The 19,908-nt window shown below is 52.3% G+C and overlaps 1 protein-coding gene across 8 annotated transcripts in view; it reads right to left on the bottom strand.

The window, feature by feature from the left end:
- Positions 1-18,902, bottom strand: part of TBC1D22A (TBC1 domain family member 22A) — a 400,381-nt gene extending 381,479 nt beyond the window's left edge. For 2 of the 8 annotated variants that reach the window (XM_073214063.1, XM_073214060.1), the window contains exon 1: positions 18,661-18,902. In XM_073214063.1, the coding sequence (XP_073070164.1) occupies positions 18,661-18,722 (62 nt within the window). In that variant the 5' untranslated portion in view covers positions 18,723-18,902. The remainder of the gene's footprint in view (positions 1-18,660) is intronic. The other 6 variants (XM_073214059.1, XM_073214062.1, XM_073214061.1 and 3 more) reach the window with 5 other exon arrangements.
- Between the last annotated feature and the right edge of the window lie 1,006 nt (positions 18,903-19,908).

Raw genomic sequence — 19,908 nt, 5'->3', positions numbered from 1 at the left:
CACCTCCCATTTCACCCATCCCACCATATGGCTACACCATAATCTGTTTAACCAATGTTGACAGTGAGACGTTTAACTTGTTTAAAACTGATTATAAAAATAGCAATCAACACCACTGGGGACAAATACTTGCAGACAAATATAGTAACTCCTTGAGGATACATCTCTCAGAAACAGAATGCCAGGACATAAAGGATTCACGTATAAGGCACTGGTACACACGGCCCAAGGTGGTACATTCACATTCCCAGCAGCAATGTGGACAGACTGCAAACCATTGCTAAACTGATGGCACAAATGTGGTCTCGATGCTGGTTATCAGGTTCATTTGTGCGGCTGCCTGATCAGACCTTTTATCTGCTGTCCTAAGGTGGTGGTCACCTTTTTCTTACAGATCTGTGAGAACTTCTCAGTAAACAGAGGACTCCTTGTCATTCAGGTGGTGTGGGTGGCAGAACAATGGTCCCCAAAGGTGTCGCATCCTAATCCCAGAACCTGTGAGGGAGTCGGCTCACAGAGCAAAGGGGCTTCTCAGGCGGGAGTAAGGACATACACCTTGGGAGGGTATCCCGGACTACCCAGCCGAGCCCGATGCAATCACAGATCGGAAGAGCAGAAGGCTTTCCTGGCAATGGTCAGAGGGGGCCGTGGTCAGATGGGGCCGTGGCAGAGGGGGCCGTGGTCAGACGGGGCCGTGGTCAGAGGGGGCTGGGTTCAGAGCAGTGCCTCCCTACCGGCCCTGAAGATGGAAGGTGCCTCAGGTCAAGGAATGTAGACACCTCTGGAAGCAAAAGATACAGAAAAGACTTTTCCTAGAGCCTCCAGCAGGCCCTGCCAACACCTTGATTTTGGCCCGTGAGACCCACGACAGACCTCTGACCTGTGGAGCTGTGAGGTAACGTGTGTCGCTGGGAGCCACTAGGCTTGTGGTGATTTGCCACAGCAGCCACAGCAAACCAGAAAAGAATCACACTCGAAACGGTGGCAAATCCGTTCTCGTGGCCCATGGGAAGAAGAAAAGGCCCATGCTATTTGGCCGATCACACCCTCCTCCTCCAGACAGGGTCCCACTGTGAGGGCTATACTTGGGAAGGCACTATTGCCGTAGTCCATTCAGGCTGCTTGAACAAATATACCATAGACTGGACAGCTTTTAGGCAACAGACATTTATTTTGCAGAGCTCTGGAAGCTGGGAAGTCCAAGATCAATGGGCCAGCAGATGAACTATCTAGTGAGAATTCTCTTCCTGGTTTGCACAGCATCTTCTACTGTGTCCTCACAAGGCAGAATCAGCCTTCTGATATCAGGCCAAGGCTTTGAGGCTTCCCAGTGACACCCCAAACATTATGGAGCAGAGACAAGCCGCCCCACTGTCTGAATTCCTGACCACAGAATCCATAAGCATTTGGGGTTTTTTTTTTCACAAAACAAAGCACAACCCATCTGTCATGGGCCCTTCCCAGGAACTTCATAGAGTCCTCAACCTTGGCAGAAAATTTCCAGTTTTAAGAATCAAAAGGCCCGAGTGTAAGCTCCAGCTCCAATACAAGGAGCTGGTAGTGTTAGCCAAGCAACTGCCCTGAGCTTTAGCTTTGCCACCCCAGAAACGGGAATAAGAAACATATGAGATGAGATGACCATATATGATAGCAGTCTGAATGGTGCCGAGTAATCTACAAAGAGCCCTTAACAATATTATCAACTCATCTTTACTGGAATATTTGCATTCTTTCATGATGTCTCCATAGATGCATGTGGCTCAAAGCCGGGAGGCAGTTCAGTCGACTGCCCCCTGTTTGCATGTGACGCTCACAGAAGCCTCGCAGCATCATCGCGAACCGCAGGCCCGTTCCCTCCCGCACAGCAGCAAGCTCATTAATTCTTCATGGGCGCACCACTTGTGTTTATTGAGCAGAAAATGTTCCAACAAAGTTCAAGCCAGACTAAAAGGAACCTCATTTTATCTTATTAAAATTGCATTTTTATTTGGTCTTGCATAACTAAAAAGCAAAACAGGCTTCAACTAAAGTCGTTTTAAGCAAGTGGCAACTAATACACCTCCCCTGTTCCAGATAATGAAATCTTTGAAAAAGATACTAACCAATAAACTTTTTAACAAATTACACTACTTTAAACCACTAGAGTAATTCATTGTTTTAAAAAGAACCCTAGTAATTCCTTATGAAGAGCAGACACACGTGATACAATTCCACTCCCAGGTGTTCCCTTGCACAAATACACAAGACAGGTTCAGCAATGTTTGTAATACTAAAAAGAAAAAAAATTGTTATGAAAAATCTAGATGTCCATTATCAACTGAATAATGAATTTTGGAAATAGTATACATATAGCAGAACATTAACCATACAAACATAATGAAGTACAGCTCCAAGAGTCAAGATAGGTAATTTCACAAATGTAACATTGAAAAGTAAGTTGAATATACACAGTAGGACACCATTTACAGGAAGTTTTTAATAACAGAAAATGATACTAACGTTTTGGACACATACATGAGTGGCCAGCAATCCCACTCCCAGCATGGCCATGAAAACACAAGCTCAGGAGGGTGATCGTCTGGGGAAGGGTCGGCGGCAGGGGGCTGGGTCCAAGGAGGGGACACAACAGTTCAACTGTGCCCGTGGAAACAGTTTACTTCCTACGCTAGGGGGCAGATACACTGCGCTCCCTGTTGGTCATGTTAATCTATTAGCCTTCCTGGAGTCTGAAATGTGTTCTGGCGGGTGAGACTGCTCTGGCTCCGTGAGGTGAGGGGCCGATGAACGTGACACAGACGCAGCCTCCAGAACGTGTCGCCATCACCCAGACGGTCAGAAAGCAGAGTGGCCCTCAAGGACATTTCTGTTACCTAGGTCTTCGCATCCCACCCTGTGCTGTACGTGCAGCCCTTTCAAAAAGAAGGCTCAGCATCATGAGCCACCAGAGAAACGCAAATGAAAGCCACCATGAGATGGCACTTCTCAGCAGGAAGGCAAACTTACAAAGACGACGCAAGCGCCGGCGAGCAAGCAGAGACTGAAGCCCCCATACACGGGGGACGAACAGTGCAGAGCAGCTGCTTTGGAAAACCACCCAGCAGGTCCACAAAAGGCCAGACAGTTACCACATAGCCCACGATTCCACTCCTAGGTAGATAAGCTGGAGAAATGAAAAATATGTTTACATAAAAATGCAGTGTTATTTATAAGAGCCAAAATGTGCCAATGGTCCAAATGTCCACCAACTGTTGAGTGAATCCAGTGTGGCCCGACCACATGATGGGCGATCGTTCCACCCAGAGACGGACTGACATGCGCTCCGACATGGACGGGCCCTGAGCGCTCGAGGAAGGGGCCAGGCACCGGGCCCACACGCAGGCGCGCCTCCTGCTCTGCGCTCATGACACGCCTCACAGAGCCCGCGTTCCTCCCACGGAGGGTCTGCGCTGAGGCTGAGCCTGAGGCTGAAGGGTGAGCCAGTCTATCAGCACCATTCTTCTGACACCATCTGCTCACTTTGTTTCTCTGTCATATTTTGGTAATTCAGTATTTCAAACGTCTCCATCATTAACATATTTTTTATGGTGATCTATGATCGGCGATTATTTTATGGTACTACTGTAACAGTTCTGGAGGACCATGAACCAAAACTTAAGTGCCATGTAATGAAGGGATCTTAATCAGTAAGCATGTGTGTGCGGTCTGCTCGGGGCTGTCCCCTGCCTCTCTCCCTGTCCTCAGGCCACCCTGTTCCCCAAGACACAAGAACTGTTGAAATCAGGCCAATTAACCCACAATGGCCTCTAAGGGTTTCAGTGGAAGGAGGAGTCGCATATCTCTCGCTTTCAATCAAAAGTGATTTAAGGGGGGCGGGGCGCGTGTCAAAAGCGAGGTGGCTGAAAGCTGGGCCTCCTGACCCCGCCAGCCGAGGTGTGCAGACGTGCTCCTCCAGTGAGCACACGAATGATAAGGTGAAACGGCCTCACTGCTGATGCGGAGAACGCCTGAGTGGTCTGCGTAGAAGGTCACACCAGCCACCCCAGCCCGTAAGCCAGAGCCTCCCCTAGAGCAGGGCCTGACCCTCCTCAATTCCACGAGGGCTGAGAGAGGGGAGGCGGCTGCGGGAGGGAAGTCTGAGGCCCGCAGAGCTCGGTTCATGAGGTTTCCGGAAAGCAGGCCTCTCCACAACGGGAAAGTGCAGGCGAGGCAGCGGTGCTGGTGGAGAAGCTGCAGCAGGCTACCCAGAAGGCCCAGCCGAGCTCATGAAGGCGGTGACACCAACAACAGACCCCCCCCAAGGCAGACCCAACAGCCTCACACCGGAAGAAGATGCCGTCCGGGGCTTCCGCAGCTCGAGAGAAGTTGGCACCTGGCTGCAGGGCGTCAGAGGACAGGCCGACCCCTCGTGGGAGCTCAGGCAGCTGGGGGCTGTCGGCGGAAGCCAGGGCCCGCGTGCCATTCTGGAAACCCCAGGGCCCTTGCGGATTATGCTAACACTGCTCTGCCTGCGCCCGTCGGCGCATCAACAGAGCCCAGACGACGGCACATCTGTTTACAACGCGGGTCTCTGGATATTTTAAGCCCACTGTGGAGACCTACTGCTCAGAAAAAAGATTCTTTCAAAATGTCACTGCTGACAAGGCACCGGGTCACCCAGGAGCTCTGACGGAGATGGACGAGACCAAAGCTGTCTTCACTCCTGCTGACACGACATCCGTCTGCAGCCCGTGGGCTGAGGAGTCATTTCAACTTTCAGGTCTTATTGAAGAAAAACATGTTAAGGCTACAGCTGCCATAGACAGCGATTCCTCTGATGGATCTGGGCAGGTAAACCGAAAATCTCCTGGAAAGGAGTCACTTCCCATTCACCACTCCACTGTCACCTGATAGAGAATATTTGTGAGAATATTCGTGACTCAGGGGAAGAGATCAAAATACCAATGTTAACAGCAGTTTCAAAAAACTTGATTCCAGACCTCACAGATGACTATGGGGTTCAACAGTTCAGTGGAGGAAGTCACTGCAGATGTGGTGGAAACAGCAAGAACTAGAATCAGAAGGGGAGCCTGAGGATGGGACAGAATCGCTGCATCTCAGGATCAAACTTTAGTGGATGACGAGATGCTTCTCAGGGATGAGCAAAGACAGTGGCTTCTTGAGATGGAAGCTGCTCCTGGCAAAGATGCTGTGAAGACCGTTGGGATGACAACAAAGGGTCTGGCACATTCCATAAGCTTAGTTGATGAAGCAGCAGCAGGTTTGAGGGGAATGACTCCATTTTTAAAAGAAATTCCACAGTAAATTTGGTAAAATGCTACCAAACAGCATCGCTTGCTGCAGAGAAATCGTTTGTGAAGGGAAGAGTCCACTGATGTGGCAAATTTCATCATTGTTTTATTTTAAAATGTTGCCACAGCCCCCACCAACCTTCAGCAACCACGCTGATCAGTCAGCAGCCATTAGCATCAAGGCAACACCCTCCACCAGCCAAAAGAAACCTCATAGGACAGTTTGCATTTTTTACTAATAAAATATTTTTTAATTGGGGTATGTACATTTCATAGTGTATAAGATGAAGACTTAATACACTAGAGTGTAAACATAACTTTTATAAGCACTAGAAAACCAAAGAACTCGTGTGATTCACTTTCTGGCAATATTCTCTTCGCTGTGGTGGTGGGACTGAGCCCACAGTGTGTCCAAGGCACGCCTGTGTTCACAAGGAATGTAATAGAGGGAAACTGACAGAAATGATGGGCAGAGCCGGCTGCCGGGGGCTGCGGGTGAGGGCATGGGGGGCCACTGCTGAGGAGTGCGGACTTCTCTCATGGCGACACCCGGACAACTCTGAGTATACCAAAAACATGTAACTGTACACTTTACAAGAGTGAGATGCACGGGATTTCACTAGATAAATGATATCTTTACCAAGATGTTAGAAAGAAGAAAGGAGGGGAGGGAGGGACTGGGGGAGGGCAGAAAGGTCTCCTCCAAAGCCCAGGTCTGGGAAGGCAGGTGTGCTACATGGCAGGAGCTGGGTAAGCACAGCACCCCTTCGGCACCAAGCCCCCAGCTGACCAACTCACTCAATAAACTAGGAACAACAAATGTTGGTGACGATGTGGAGAAAAGGGAACCCTCCTACACTGCTGGTGGGAATGTAAATTAGGAACCATTGTGGAAAGCAGTATGGAGGTTCCTCAAAAAACTTAAAACAGAAATACCATTTGCTCCAGGAATTCCACTCCTAGGAATTTACCCTAAGAATGCAGCAGCCCAGTTTCAAAAAGACAGATGCACCCCTGTGTTTATTGCAGCACTATTTACAATAGCCAAGAAGCAACCTAAGTGTCCATCAGTAGAGGAATGGATAAAGAAGGTAGAGTTAGAGTTCATATACACGATGAAATATTATTCAGCCATGAGAAGAAAACAAATCCTACCATTTGCAACAACATGGATGGAGCTGGAGGGTATTATGCTCAGTGAAATAAGCCAGGCAGAGAAAGACAAGTACCAAATGATTTCACTCATCTGTGGAGCATAAGAACAAAGCAAAAACTGAAGGAACAAAATAGCAACAGACTCCCAGAACCCAAGAATGAACTTACAGTTGCCAAAGGGAAAGGGACTGGGGAGGATGGGTGGGAAGGGAGGGACAAGGGGAATAAGGGGCATTATGATTAGTACACACAACATAATGGGGGGGCACGGGGAAGGCAGTATATACAGCACAGAGAAGACAAGCAGTGACTCTATAGCATCTTACTACACTGATGGACAGTGACTATAATGGGGTATGTGGGGGGGGACTTGATAATGGGGGGAATCTAGTAACCACAATGTTGCTCATGTGAGTGCATATTAATGATACCAAATAAATATATATAGTGCAAAAAATAGAGAGAAATAAATTAATAAATAAATATATAAACCTTTAAATATGTCTGAGTCCACTCTGCCCTGAATAACAAAAGTCTGATGCTACTGTCACAGAACAAAACATTTCAGTATACTTCATGGAAATGAGAGAAACTATGCCATCCCCCAAACTACAACAATGACACTAAAGAAGCCCTAATCTATTAACAGAGGCAACACTGGGGACCACTGGTTGTGTTTTCTGGGCCCCGATGTGCATACATTCTGATAGCCACACAACCAAGCAGCCAGGAAGGACTCTCAATGGAAGACTAATGAATGAGAACTAACGAAGCTAACAGGTTCCAACCCAGTGACCCAACAGAGGCTCACACCCTGGTGAGAGGGATGGGCCCGGAGAGGGGACATCACAGGTGGGCTGGGGAGAGCAGGTGGAGAAATGCCCCAGGATGGTGCCTGGAAGAAGACCCCAACTAGAAGCACCTCCGCTCAACAGCCTCCACATTCTCAACAAAGGTCACTTCCTGTGCGTAAGGCACAGGCAGACCTCCCAAACCGCCGCCCCCGATAAGGGGAAGGAAGACAACAAAGAACTGGCAGAGCTGAGGATGAACAGGAACTGGGAGGGGCGCCTCCTCCAGGCTGACGGCCTCACAGAGGAGGGCAGGCTGGGGAATGGCAGTCAGATGGCAGATGCCCAGAACACAGAGAACAGGCCCCGGAGAACAATGCCATGTCTTCAGAGCTCTGCACAGGCTGCCTTTACAACAGGGGTCAGGGAAGTTATTTAAAAAAGCCAAAAGCAAAGACTGGCTGAGGGCCTCCTTGTGGCCAGCCAGGCGCCCAAGCCCAGCCTCCCCTTGGAGGGCACCAGGAAGCAGCAGCCTCTTGGACGGCCAGTGGCAGCGCTGAATCATGCTGCTCCACCAAGTGCTCCCGGGGGCCCGGGGAAGGAGCCAGGGAAGCAGGGACACCCGGCCCCCAGGCGCTCCCGCGACGGTGCATGCTCACTACACCACGGGTACCGCTGAGGCAGGAGGCTTGCGAACAAGCGTAAAGTGACAGGACAGAAATCAAGAAGCCAGTACGCGGCCCACTGGCGAAAGGCCTCTGGATTTGGACAATACGGTGATTCTCTCCTGCATTCCCTGGAGAACTTCCTGTCTTGAACTTGGCCCCCTTTTCCAAGGAGTTGCTTTGTGACAAAATTGATGGACGGGATTAGAACAGCTTCTTTCCTTTTTTAATTAAAGGTTACATAGCAGTGGGTGAAAACAGCAATGGCAGAGACCATGAGGAGTGACAGGAAATACAAGTATGGAGAAGAAATCCAGCTGCACGTCAGAAGCATCATGAAATAAACGAGAATCACACGAGCACGTCTACAATGACATGCTCCCCTGTATTTCAGATCCGTGAAGCGAACAGGCGACCGCGCAGTCAGCCCATCAACCTCTCCTCCCAGCACGCTCATCGTTCAATGCCCCCTTTGGGTTCCACAGTAGTTTTCTGAAATACGAACTAAATTAGCAACTGATTTACCAGTAGCCTCATTCCAACACATAGTGATGCTACCTAGATTTATAAAATATTCAGAGGAAGTATGTTTTCCAAGGAAATTAACTTTATAGGGCTTCAGAGGAAAACGTATGCAGCCCCATCCCCACAGTACAGTAAACAATCCCACAGTCCGCTCTGCCCGCAGCAGGGTCTGAAACTCATCTGCCCCGCGGACGTTAATTGCAGAAACACGTGACCCCACAGGACCAAAACCGGGGGGTCTCCTGGGCTGCCCCACTGCCAACACCCACACCGCTCTGCCTGGTGACAAACGCTCACCGGTCCTGCCAGCCCTGAGCCATCCCCGCCCCCCTCCCCACCCAGCCCCCACCCTGGGCCAGGAGCACCCCACAAAGGGCCTGAATTTTGTCTCTTGTCACTCTCCTTGTGGCCCCCAGAACCCAGAACAGACCCAGGAAATCACTGATCCGATCATCAAGTAGCTTCACGAGCGTCTCTTGAAAGGCCTTGGAAATAAACATGTTTACAATAAATTTTTTCCTCACGTGAAAAAGCAATCCGTACAGAGAACAGACGGGTGGCTGCCGAAAGCAGAGAGTAGGGAGAGGGCAGATGGGTGAGGGAACCAAAAGGTACAAGCTTGTGACAGTTATAAGTCCTGGGGATGTCACGTAGCACATGGCGACTACAGTTAGTAATGCTGTGTCTGGAAGTTGCTGAGAGATTAATCTGAGAAGTTCTCATCACAGAAAAAAATTTTCTCAACTACCTGTGGTGACGATGTTAAAAGCTTGTTGTGATCATTTTGCAATATATACAGGTATTGAATCATTATGTTGTACACCTGAAATTAATACAGTGCTATGTCAATTATACCTCAGCAACAAAAAAAAGCAATGCGCGATTATAGAAAAGTTAGAAAATATGAATAAGGAAGAAAAATCTTTTTGCAATCGACATGGAAAAGTACAGGACCGGCATCCTGGCAGCCGGCTGGTACGGAGTTCCCTTTCCCGGCTGTGCCTCGCTCACCACAAGGAGCCCTTTCTCCTGGTTCCCCACCTTCCCGCTCCTCAGGCTCGTCTGTACATTCCTGACCGCCACCCCCCAAAGCTGAGTCCTTAATCCTGCCTTCCTCCCACTTTATGGAAAATCACACTCTCTCCCAGCGCTAGGTAAATGATTCTCAAACAGCTGCCTCTAGGCACCTCTGGGTCACACACTCCCCTCCTCACGTCACTGGGTCCCTCACAAACATTAGCTTTGCCCCAACTGCCACACCTCACACCCTTTTCAGTGTTGGCCCTTGGGCACCACCATCCCCATGCCCTATCTGGGCCACGACCTCTTGCCCTCTTCCAAACCTGGGCCATGTCTGCAGCATATAAGGCCCACCTGCTGTCCCCATCCTGGGGGTCAGGGCTCCACTTCCCCTCCTTCCTGACCAGAGCATCCACTCCTCCATGACGATCTGGGAGCCCGGGCCCCGCACCTCTCGCCGAAGCACAACACCCACAACCTTCAGCTGTCTCTGCTTCTCCAGGGCCCAAAAATTTATGCACATCTCCACCCGGCTCTCCACCATTCCCTGCCTCCCACTCGCTGGCTCTGGCCTCCAGTGCCTGTCAGAGGATGGATTCACTCCCCAGCTTGGGGTCTACGAGGTCTTCCTGCCGCCTTGGGCAATGACCAGAACCTTCCGGGCTCCTGTGTCCCCCACCCCACCTGGGTCGGGGCAGGCCCACCACAACTCAGGGGTTGGCCGTCCCCACCTCAGGCAGGGTATGTCTCTCTCTTGTCCTCCATCCCCTCGTCCAGGCCTGCATTCAGTCCACCCTCATTGCCAGGAAGGCCCAGACCCTGGCCCTGTCCATAGAACACCCCAAGTAAGTGCCTAAGGGAAGTGAATGGTCCTTCAAAGTCCAGTCTGAGGTCACCTCCACCCTCCATCAGAATAAGACCCCCTTCCCACACTGGCACAGGACGTGCCTCGTCCCTCCTGCAGAGCTTGGCATGATCTCAGCTGCGGGGTCCCCGCTGCTGGGGTCTGTCCACTCCAGCTCATGTTGCCTCTTGGCTTCAGGGACCACATCGGGATTGCTTTGCACACACCAGGTGGACACACAAGGGGTTCACAAAATGCTGATTATGTTTACTGCCCTCTTCTTTATGTGCAAATATTTGTATGATTAAGCATTTTAAATTTGAAGGAGCTGCGTTTCAAAGAACAGGGCATGTCCCCATGACCAGCCGTAAGTGGACATGCCTCTGACACCCCTGCACCGCCACGCCTGACCTACCCTGCCAGAGCTACTTCAGACCCAGACGGTTTATGAGGTCACATTTGGCAGGGACATCAAGTTCTCCAAAGTCTCTACTGACTGACTTTGAACAGAAAATTAACCGAAGACAAAGATTAGTTCTACAAGGAAAACAAAATGGGGTCCCCAGCCAACCTGTCTTTATAGCTGCTGCACGAATGGGCGGTCGCCGGCCAGCCCAAGCACCTTCACTCTCGGTGCAGAGGAGGCGCCAGGCACGCGTCCCCCACCCCAACAGAGCGAGTCCCCCACCCAGACAGGAGGAGGCAATACAGTCCCCAGCGCCAGAGTGCCCCGCCCTTCCTTCCTTCCACACTCGTTGGGCCTCTACAGCAGCACGGCCAGACCCCCTTCATCTGGACCCGATGGACACACTGGCCTGGGCAGTGCAACCACGCCAGGGCCAGGGCTGTCCCTCTGGCAGTGCAGTGAACTCCTGACCCACAGAGGACAGACTCCGAGAGGACAACACCCAGGAGGGAGCTGCCTGGGAACAGAGCCACTGCAGCCAAGCGCCCAGCAGCCTGGGCTCTGCCCTGCACTGACCCGCCCGAGCTCGGAGCCCGCTCCTCCGCCTCAGACGCCAGGGCCTTTGGCGAGGACTCAACCCCAGCACAGCCGCCCTAACAGGGAGGAGCAGGGACATGCAAGGGGCTTGCCACAGCACCTGGCACACAGCGTGGGCTCCCGGCCAGCTGGTCACGACCGTAACAGCATTCTCAGCCCTTACAGCTGAGAAGAGGATCCGCAACTACTCTAACCAACTGAGGTCACTGAGAGCCACATGCGTATTTATCACTGTCAGCACTAAGGCTGGAATTTCCACATTAATCCCCAGAAAAGAGGAAACAGCATTTCAGAATGAAGGAACAAAGCCTGAGGCTAAAACGGAAGCCCCCGCAGCACAGGGTCCCATGTCCATAAATGGGAAGAGCCAGGCTGCCCTGGGCCCTCAGAGCCTCCTCTGCCCTCTGCCTCCCATCTGCAAAAGGGACAGCAGCACAAAACAAAGACTACGGGATGGGCTGTCGTGTGTACAGGGCTGGCAGGAGGGGCACCGTCCATCAGCTGTCACTAGGATGTGGCGGCTTACAGGCCCATGCCACCTCAAGTCCAGGCCCCTCCCGATCGCATAGCGCAGAAACCTGCCCTGGGATGCTGGTCACCCTGCTCTGCGTGGACTCCTCGGGAGAAATGTGGTCACCGTGGCTGTGCTCCCAGGGCCGGGCACAGTGGCTGCCCCACACCCCTCCTCGTCCACAGCCCAGCCCCTCCAAGGGACGCCAGCCCATGTTCCCAGACCCGCGCTGCACCCCGAAGGGCCCGCAGGGGCATCTCCACACTGCACGGGTTCGGGTTCGAGTGGAGAGAGAATAAGCTAAGGATGGCTAGGCACAGACACAGCCTTCTGGAGACAGCAAGGAGGGGCGGGTGCCACTGCCCTCCGTCTGAGCTGCACACGGGCCAGGCTAGACCATGGCAGCGTGCGAGCAGGAAAGCAGAGAAAGGCGCTCCCAAGCGACGCTCTCCTCGCTCCCATCCAGACATCTGACTTCGCCTTCACAGCACTTGGGGGGCAGAATCCTTCCTCCTGCTCTGGTTTTAAAAATTTGTTTGAATCTTTTTAAAAGACCCAGAATCATCAGGGATTTAGTTTCTTACAATCATTTGTACTCACTTAAAATTAACCCAAAGAAAGTCTAGACTAGACTTGCTACATTAGAAAATACCAAAGAGGGAAAAAATATTATTCACATTAAATTCATTCTTCAAAATGTTTCCAGACAAAATAGAAGGCACTTAATGATGTGAAACATGACTGGTGAAAAACAAGCAGGAGTTGTGTGCATGACACAAAGCCACCCACCGGGGCTTCCATAGGACTTGGCACAGTGCAACATCTCCATGGTGGCCAGAGAAGCCCGCTGCCCCAGAACACAAAATCACCGCCAGGGCTTGGGCTCCTAGGCTCCCCACAACACACAGAATCAGCGACAAACAGACACTCAGCCCAAAAGCCACTGCAGAAACACCCACAGGGCCACACACACAGATCTCTAGGAACAGAAGGGCACGCTAGTGGGGCCAGCAGCTCGGAACTTCTGAGACAGGCCGGGCCTCTACTTGGTTCCTGGACCCAGGAGGATAGGGGACACAGAAGAAACCCCCCAGCTCAGTTCCAGACCCTCGACACAAACATACTTTGCCGAGGTCACGGCGAGGGGCCAGCCCACAGGTGCAAACTGACTGAGGCGTCTGTCCGTGACTGAGTGCAGGACGCGGCAGAGGCCGGGGTGGGGTCTACCTGCAGTCCTTCTCCAACATCCCTCTGGCCCGCTTCCCTGACTCTTCCTCGGGCTTCCTGCAGCAAATCACCACCAGCTTAGTGGCTTAAAACACACACATCTGTTTTCTTAAAGTTCTCATGGCTGGAAGGCCACGAGGAGTCTCAGGCTGCAGTCCAGGTGTCAGCTGCTGCTTTCATTTCTGGAGGCTCTGGGGAGAATCCACTTCCTGCTCATTTAGGTTGTTGGGAGAACTCGGCTTCTTATAACTGTGGGACCGAGGCCCCACAGGCTGTAAGCAGAAGGCTGCGCCCAGCTCCTAGAGGCCACTACATGCCCCCCATCTTCAAAGCCAGCAGCATAGGTCGAGTGGACCTAATTCATGTCACATCTCTGACCATTTTTAGAGCTCCTGCTGTTCCCCTTTGGGTCCACAGATAACCCAGGACCAACTCCCCATCTCAAGTCGGGTGCTCAACAACCTGAATTCCCCTTTGCCTTGAACAGGACATTTCACAGCCCCAGGAGTGCAGGTGCGGACATCTAGGGGCCATCACTCTGCCTGCCACACCACATCTCTCAGGCCGGAAGGCCAGTGATCACACCCTCACATCCAGCCCATCAGTGGCTCCTCTGTGTTCTACCTGGACAGGGGCCCTGCTCGTCCCCTCCTCTCCAACCTGCCCCAGGGGGACGAAAAGGATGCGTACCACACTTCAGTGCTTTCTCATGGCTCCGGGGCCAAGGCCCACATAGTCTCCATGGCCTCCAAAGCCGTGCACACTACAGGCCCTGCTCCCCTCAACCCGCATCTCTGAACACGGCCCTCCCTGCTTCTCCCCGCTGGTCGCTGGTTCCGTGCAGTGCATGTCCCCCAGCAGGAGTCGTCTGACAGTGCCCATCTCTGCACTGCAGGCTGGCACACTCCACCTCCAGGTCTCAGCTTAGGTGTGACCTCCTCTAGGAGGATGTGGCCTTCTATGCACGTCATGCCCTGTTATTCTACCAGATTACAGCCTACAGGGCTCTTACAGGCTGTCAGCGTGTCTGTGGGCTCATGATGCCCCTCACCCCAGTGGCAGCATCTGCACAGCACCGGGCACAGGCCAGCACCCCAAATGCTTTCTGAGCAAGTTATCCCCCCGCACTCCTCCCCTTCAGCTGATGAGTGACGGTGGCCTGCGGAGGTGTCTGTCTCATCCACGCGGTCTCCTCACGGCTCTGACAGCCACAAGCCGAAAGCAGTCACAGCCACAACACTGAGCTATCTTCTGCTCCAGCTCCACCCAAGCACCCACAGCCTTGCCATATTCAGTTTGGGCCTTTCTTGTTGCCATCCACTTACAAATGTCAGCCACACATTACAAATGTCAGCCCCGGCAACCTGCACACCTCTGTCGGCAGAGCCCACTGCAGGTGGAGCCGCGCGTAAAGGCAAGCAGCAGGTCCACACCGGCAGGCAGCCATGGTCTCATGCCCAAGGCGCTGTGATTCATCGTGGCATTTAAAGTTAAGCATGGCAGGAATGCCAACGGCAGCTGTGGGAGGCAACAGCCCACAGGGGCCCAGCAAGCCAGTGGCCGGAGCGAACAGGCCCAGAGAGTCAGAGACCCAGCCTTTCAATTCTTAACAGCTACTTTCTGACGGCTATCAAGCCACCACCATCTCTCACCTGTATGTGCACAGAAGCCTCCTAACTGGTCTTCCTGCCTTCTGCTCCACCTCTCTGCCCCGACTCCAGCTCCAACAGAGCAACCCCACGGACCTGCTGAGCCAAAGGAGGCCATGCCGCTCCCCGGGAGCCCTCCAGAGCCTCCCATTTCACTCGGAATACAAGACTGAAGGTCCACGTCCTGTGTGCATGAGGCCCACCACGGCCCCCTTTCACACCAGGTACCCCATGACGGCCCCTCTCCCTCCCCAGCTAGTCACCAGCCCCCCACTCTTCTCCAACACACCTGCAGCATTCCGAACGAGGGCCTCGGCGCTTGCTCACCCTCCACCTGGCCCACTGTCCCGCCAGCCAGGGGGCCTGTTCGCTCACGTCCCACGAATCTTGCCCAAATGTCACCTGCTCGGTGAGGGGTTCCCTGGGCACCTGATCACCATGAAGCTCTCCCCACTGCACCTGCCCCGACTGATCCACCCACTGCCCTGCTTCAGGTCCCCATAGTGCTCACCACCTTCCAGCAGTTAACTCCCCACTTAACTCAGTGGTGCTGCTTATCCTCTGCCGCTCCCACCCCACCGGGAGCTCTGAGAGAGCACAGATTTGGTCAATTTGCTCTACGATGTACCTCTAGCACCTGGAATTGTTCCTGGCATAAAGTATGGGTTAAATAAATACTTGCTGAATGAATTATCAATCTCTCAAAACTGGACCAAGAGGGTGTCTCATTCACATCAAAGAGAATCAGGCTAGACCAAATATCCTCCTGTAGGTCACAGCCCCTGAGGTCGAAGGCAACCCCCTCAGGCTACACACACAGAAACCCACAGCCCCAGGGAGTGTATGATCCGGTGAAGGTCACACAGACATTAACAGAAAGACTAAAACTCAGACCACAGAATTCCCAGTCGGAGGCCTTCCCAACACACCACATCCTGCCTCATCCAGAAGAGATTTCTAAGAAATCATAGGCATGACACAACCCAAGGACCAGGGTGTGCAGAGAACAGAGGGTCCACTAGCAAGACCACCTCTCAGGCAAAGACCTTGGCCAAACCACTTATCCCCTCTAGGTTAATCGGGAAGATATTTTGGGTTAACAGCTGTTTATCAGCAATAACGACACAAAGATTAAGAAGGCACTCCCTAAACCTGCATAGCTCACTGAAGGAAGAGAGGCACATACCAGCCATGCATAAGAGTACTTTAGCCCAGAATGCATGAAAACACGAAGGGCTTTACAAGGACTTGCTGGAGGGAAGCTGTGAAAATTTAAAAAAAAAAAGGCGGCCAGGCAAACGGAAAGTGAGGGAAAGAACATTCTGGTCAGCTATGAGAGCATGAAACTGACAGGGATCATACAGCATGAACACCAGGGCACCTGCACATTCATCAGCACCTCTGAGGGCCAAATTCAAAGCAAGGAGGGCAAGAGGAGGTGGCTACACAACTGGGCAAGGGTCTGGTCATAAAGGGCCTTCTGGCCGTGCAAGACCCTTCTGCTCCTCAGCACGGCCCTCCAGGGGCAAGAGCCTGGGGCTGGAAGCCAAGGACAGAGCATGAGCTTTGTAAACTCAAAAGAAAACCGAGAGACACCATACTGGCAGAGTATCAGAACAGTGGCTGGCAAACAGTAGGTGCTCAATGGCCATCAGCCTTTACTGGCATAAAGAAGCATTACGCAGAACTGTTACTAAGGAATTATTAAGTATTGTGCTATACAAAAAAGTCCTTTGAGTGGTTCTCTATTTTGTAGTGGGTCTATTTTTCCTCCTTTGAGTTCCCCTGGGTTGAGGTCCTCACTCAAAAAAGAGAATTAAACAATCACAGGAACCACTTGAAAGGCTGGCAAAGCCGCAGGAATCTGGCTAGGATTTGACAGCACTGCGCTCGTGGAGGTAAAGGGTGAGTAGTGGCTACTGATCCCCACGGCAGGCGGCCTGCTGACAGCAAAGGGCATACCTCTGCAACTCCAGTTTCTGGAGCCGCAGCACTGCCCGAGGCAAGGCCACGGGAGGCCAGAGGCACCCAGCAGCTGTGCAGGCCTTTCTGAGCAGTCCAACCTCCCCTCTTTGCCCGCCCTCTGCAGGGACAGCCTCGGGCAGTTCTCCCAGACTGCACTCCCAACTCTATAACTAGAACACGCCAGCTGCTCTCAGAAATGCCTAAAACATGGCACAGTATCAAAATCAAGGAAAAGGTCTTTCTTTGGAAATACAGGATCTCACAGAAAAAAGGTGAGGGACTATATTGGTTTCCTGTGGCTGTCATAAATTACCACAAATTCAGTAGCTTAACATAACAGAAATGTATCCTCTCCAGTTCTGGAGGCCAGAGGTCCAATATCAAGGTGTTGACAGGGCCACACTTCTTCTAAAGGCTCTAGGGGTAAGGATCCTTCCAGGTCTCTTCTAGCTTCTACTAGTTGCCAGGAACCCTTGGCATATCTTGACTTATAAACGCATTGCTCCAGTCTCTGCTTCCACCTTCACATGTAATCTTCTGTCTCTATGTCCAAATCTCCCTCTTTTCATAAGGACACCAATCATTGGACTAGGGCTCACCCTAACCCAATATGACCTCATTTTAACTTAATCACATCTTCAAAGACCCTATTTCTAACTAAGGTCACATTCACAGGTTCCAGACAGATATGAATTTTGGAGGGACACTACTGAACCCAATACAAGGACAAATTACCAAGTGACAATCGTAAGTCCAAAGGTTCATTCACTGATGTAACTCCATACAACTGCTTAACGATCATTGTATCTGTTAATTATTAAGAATTAGAGTTTATTCAGACTGAAGAACGGAAACCTCAAGACCTAAAAGCAACACGCAGAAATCCTACTGCCAAATGGCCCCTCTTCCTGGTGTCTGTTCCAGAGCATTTGTCCTTGTCTCTACTAGGACCTCCTACTCTCCACCATTCCAGAATTTTCACATCATCTTGAACCCTGACACTAGTTTTGATGAAAGCTCTTGTTTTCAACGAAGCCACAATCCAGTGGAGAAAAGCAGGGTCTCTGGCACCTGTGGTGGCCCCTCCCACAGACACGGACCAGTCAGCAACTCACTCCAGCTGACTCCCAAATCACTCCGAGAATCAATCACTTCTGATAGACAGTGAATTCCAAAGTTTACAGTTCTATCACTCAAACAGCGTTTATGATGCAACTTACGACTAAGCTGTGCTTATGATTTTCTTAGTTATTTTAATGACACAATTCTTAATTTTCATTATCTCAGACTTCAGTTTCTGAACACAACAAACTGTGTTAAGAAACTTTGTTTTTCTCTAATCTGCTTTGGCCACCAGCTGATTTTATCCTAGGCATTTCCAGTGCGGTGTCTCCACATTCCCTAGGGCCCTGGCTGGGCAAGAGGACACGCCAATCAGAAGAGGACTTTGGAGCTGTACGGTTTCCAGGGTGCAGCCGGGTCACTCGCTGCAAGCACTTACTCCTTTCCTTTTTCTTTTTTTTTAATTCGCTTCCTTCTGCTGACTCAAGACAGGGGTAGGTTTTGAGGCCAGAAAGTGGGAACATGGAAATTCACAGGGAGCCTTACCCTTTCAAAGGCAAAGGCAGCGGCCCACGAGAGGCAAGAACGCCAATCAAGTAGGTCAAAACCACCACGCCCCCGCGGAAACCGACCTCCCTGCAGGCCCGGCCTGCCTCGGCCAGGTCCCTAGTCCCACCGAACGCCCTGCTGCACGACCCGAGTCGGCGCCTGTCACCCTCCCCGGGGGCCGAGGAGCTTCGCACGGGAGGCCGGCGGCGTCTCCCGCCCCGCTCACGCCCCGCTGCCGTGCGCAGCCACTGCCACCCCGGACCCCGCTCCGACCCCAGCGGCCCCGAGCGCCCCCACGCCCCGAGCAGGCTGCCCAGACCCCGAACCCACCCCGCAGCCCGGCGGGCCGACGTGCCGCCTGACCCCTGACCCCTGACCCCGACCCGGCCACTCGCGTCACACCCACCTGCCCGGGACTTTGCTGTTGCTGCGCTTCCAGAACTGCTTCCTGACCCCGTCGCTGGCCATGGCGCCTCCTCATCCCTCAGACCCGCGGCGCTGGCACCCCGAGCGCGGCAGGCCCGCTCCGGCGGCCCTTTCTTGTACCCCGAGCGGCCCCTCAGGGTTCCAGAACTCCGGGGCGCAGAACCCAGAGGTTCTTCCGCCTCCCTTCGGAAGTTGTGCCTCCGAGCGCCCGGAAGTCCCGCCTCTGGCCAGGCTCGCGGGACGCACGGCGCGGACGCGTGACGCCAGTACAGGGCGACTCCGGGCTGGAGCGGGGGGCGGGGAGCGGCGGCGCCGGGGCGGGGTCCGCGTGCGGGCGCTCGGGCCTGGGCCGCGGCTGGTCGCGCCCTCCGTGGGGCATATTGGGTTCAGTGAGATATATTGCTAAAATTACTTACACATTCCTTTTTTCTTAAAGTGGCTCCCAGAAAATTTGAACTGCTAGGTGGTCTGCGTTGTATTTCTGTCGGCGGCAGCCAAGGACTGAGAGGTCAGGGACTGGCCTCCCACACCGAGCTGCTGTACCACTCCGGGGAGCTCTTTGATGCGCCTCTGCCAGTTACTTTGAAATAAAAATTGATTACATCCTCTGACTAAAGTTTTTTCAGTGCCTCCTCACTTAGCTAATGATAAGCAGCATGGATTTTGCACCTGCTGTATGCAAATTAGGTGCTTTGTGTGCATTATCTGTGTCATATGCCAGCCATCCCTTGACAAAGACTACCCCCTTCACAGGGCAGAGGGACTGACTCCTGGCCTATGACCCAGATTTTATACCCTGTCTTGTAATCGCAGGGCTTTCCATTGCTCCCTGTACCCACTCTGCAACATGGCACCTGACTGCATTTACTGTATCCGTCTCCATGCATAGCTTGTAAGATACTGCCAGATGCAACCTATGTCATCTGCCTCTGCATGGAGCAACACAGTAAACCATAATAATATTTGATAAATGGGTGACAACCATGGGATCTCCCCAGGGATCCTGCGACTTTTGTCACAGCTGTAGAAACTGCAGGAACCTCCTCTCTGGGGTGATCTCATTAGATCCTTGGTGATCCCCTGCTGACACCACCACCTCAGTAGATCCTCAGGGCTCCTTTGCTGCATAGCCTTATGAACTGTCCTGGGAGCCTGTCCTTACAGGACCTTAGGGAATCTCTAGAGATCTGATAAAGCCCCGGTGGATCCTCAAGGAATCCTGACAGCC

The sequence above is a fragment of the Manis javanica genome, chromosome 10 (assembly GCF_040802235.1).
Source record: "Manis javanica isolate MJ-LG chromosome 10, MJ_LKY, whole genome shotgun sequence".
Taxonomy (NCBI): Eukaryota; Metazoa; Chordata; class Mammalia; order Pholidota; family Manidae; genus Manis; species Manis javanica.
This window is presented reverse-complemented; position numbering and strand designations above follow the sequence as displayed.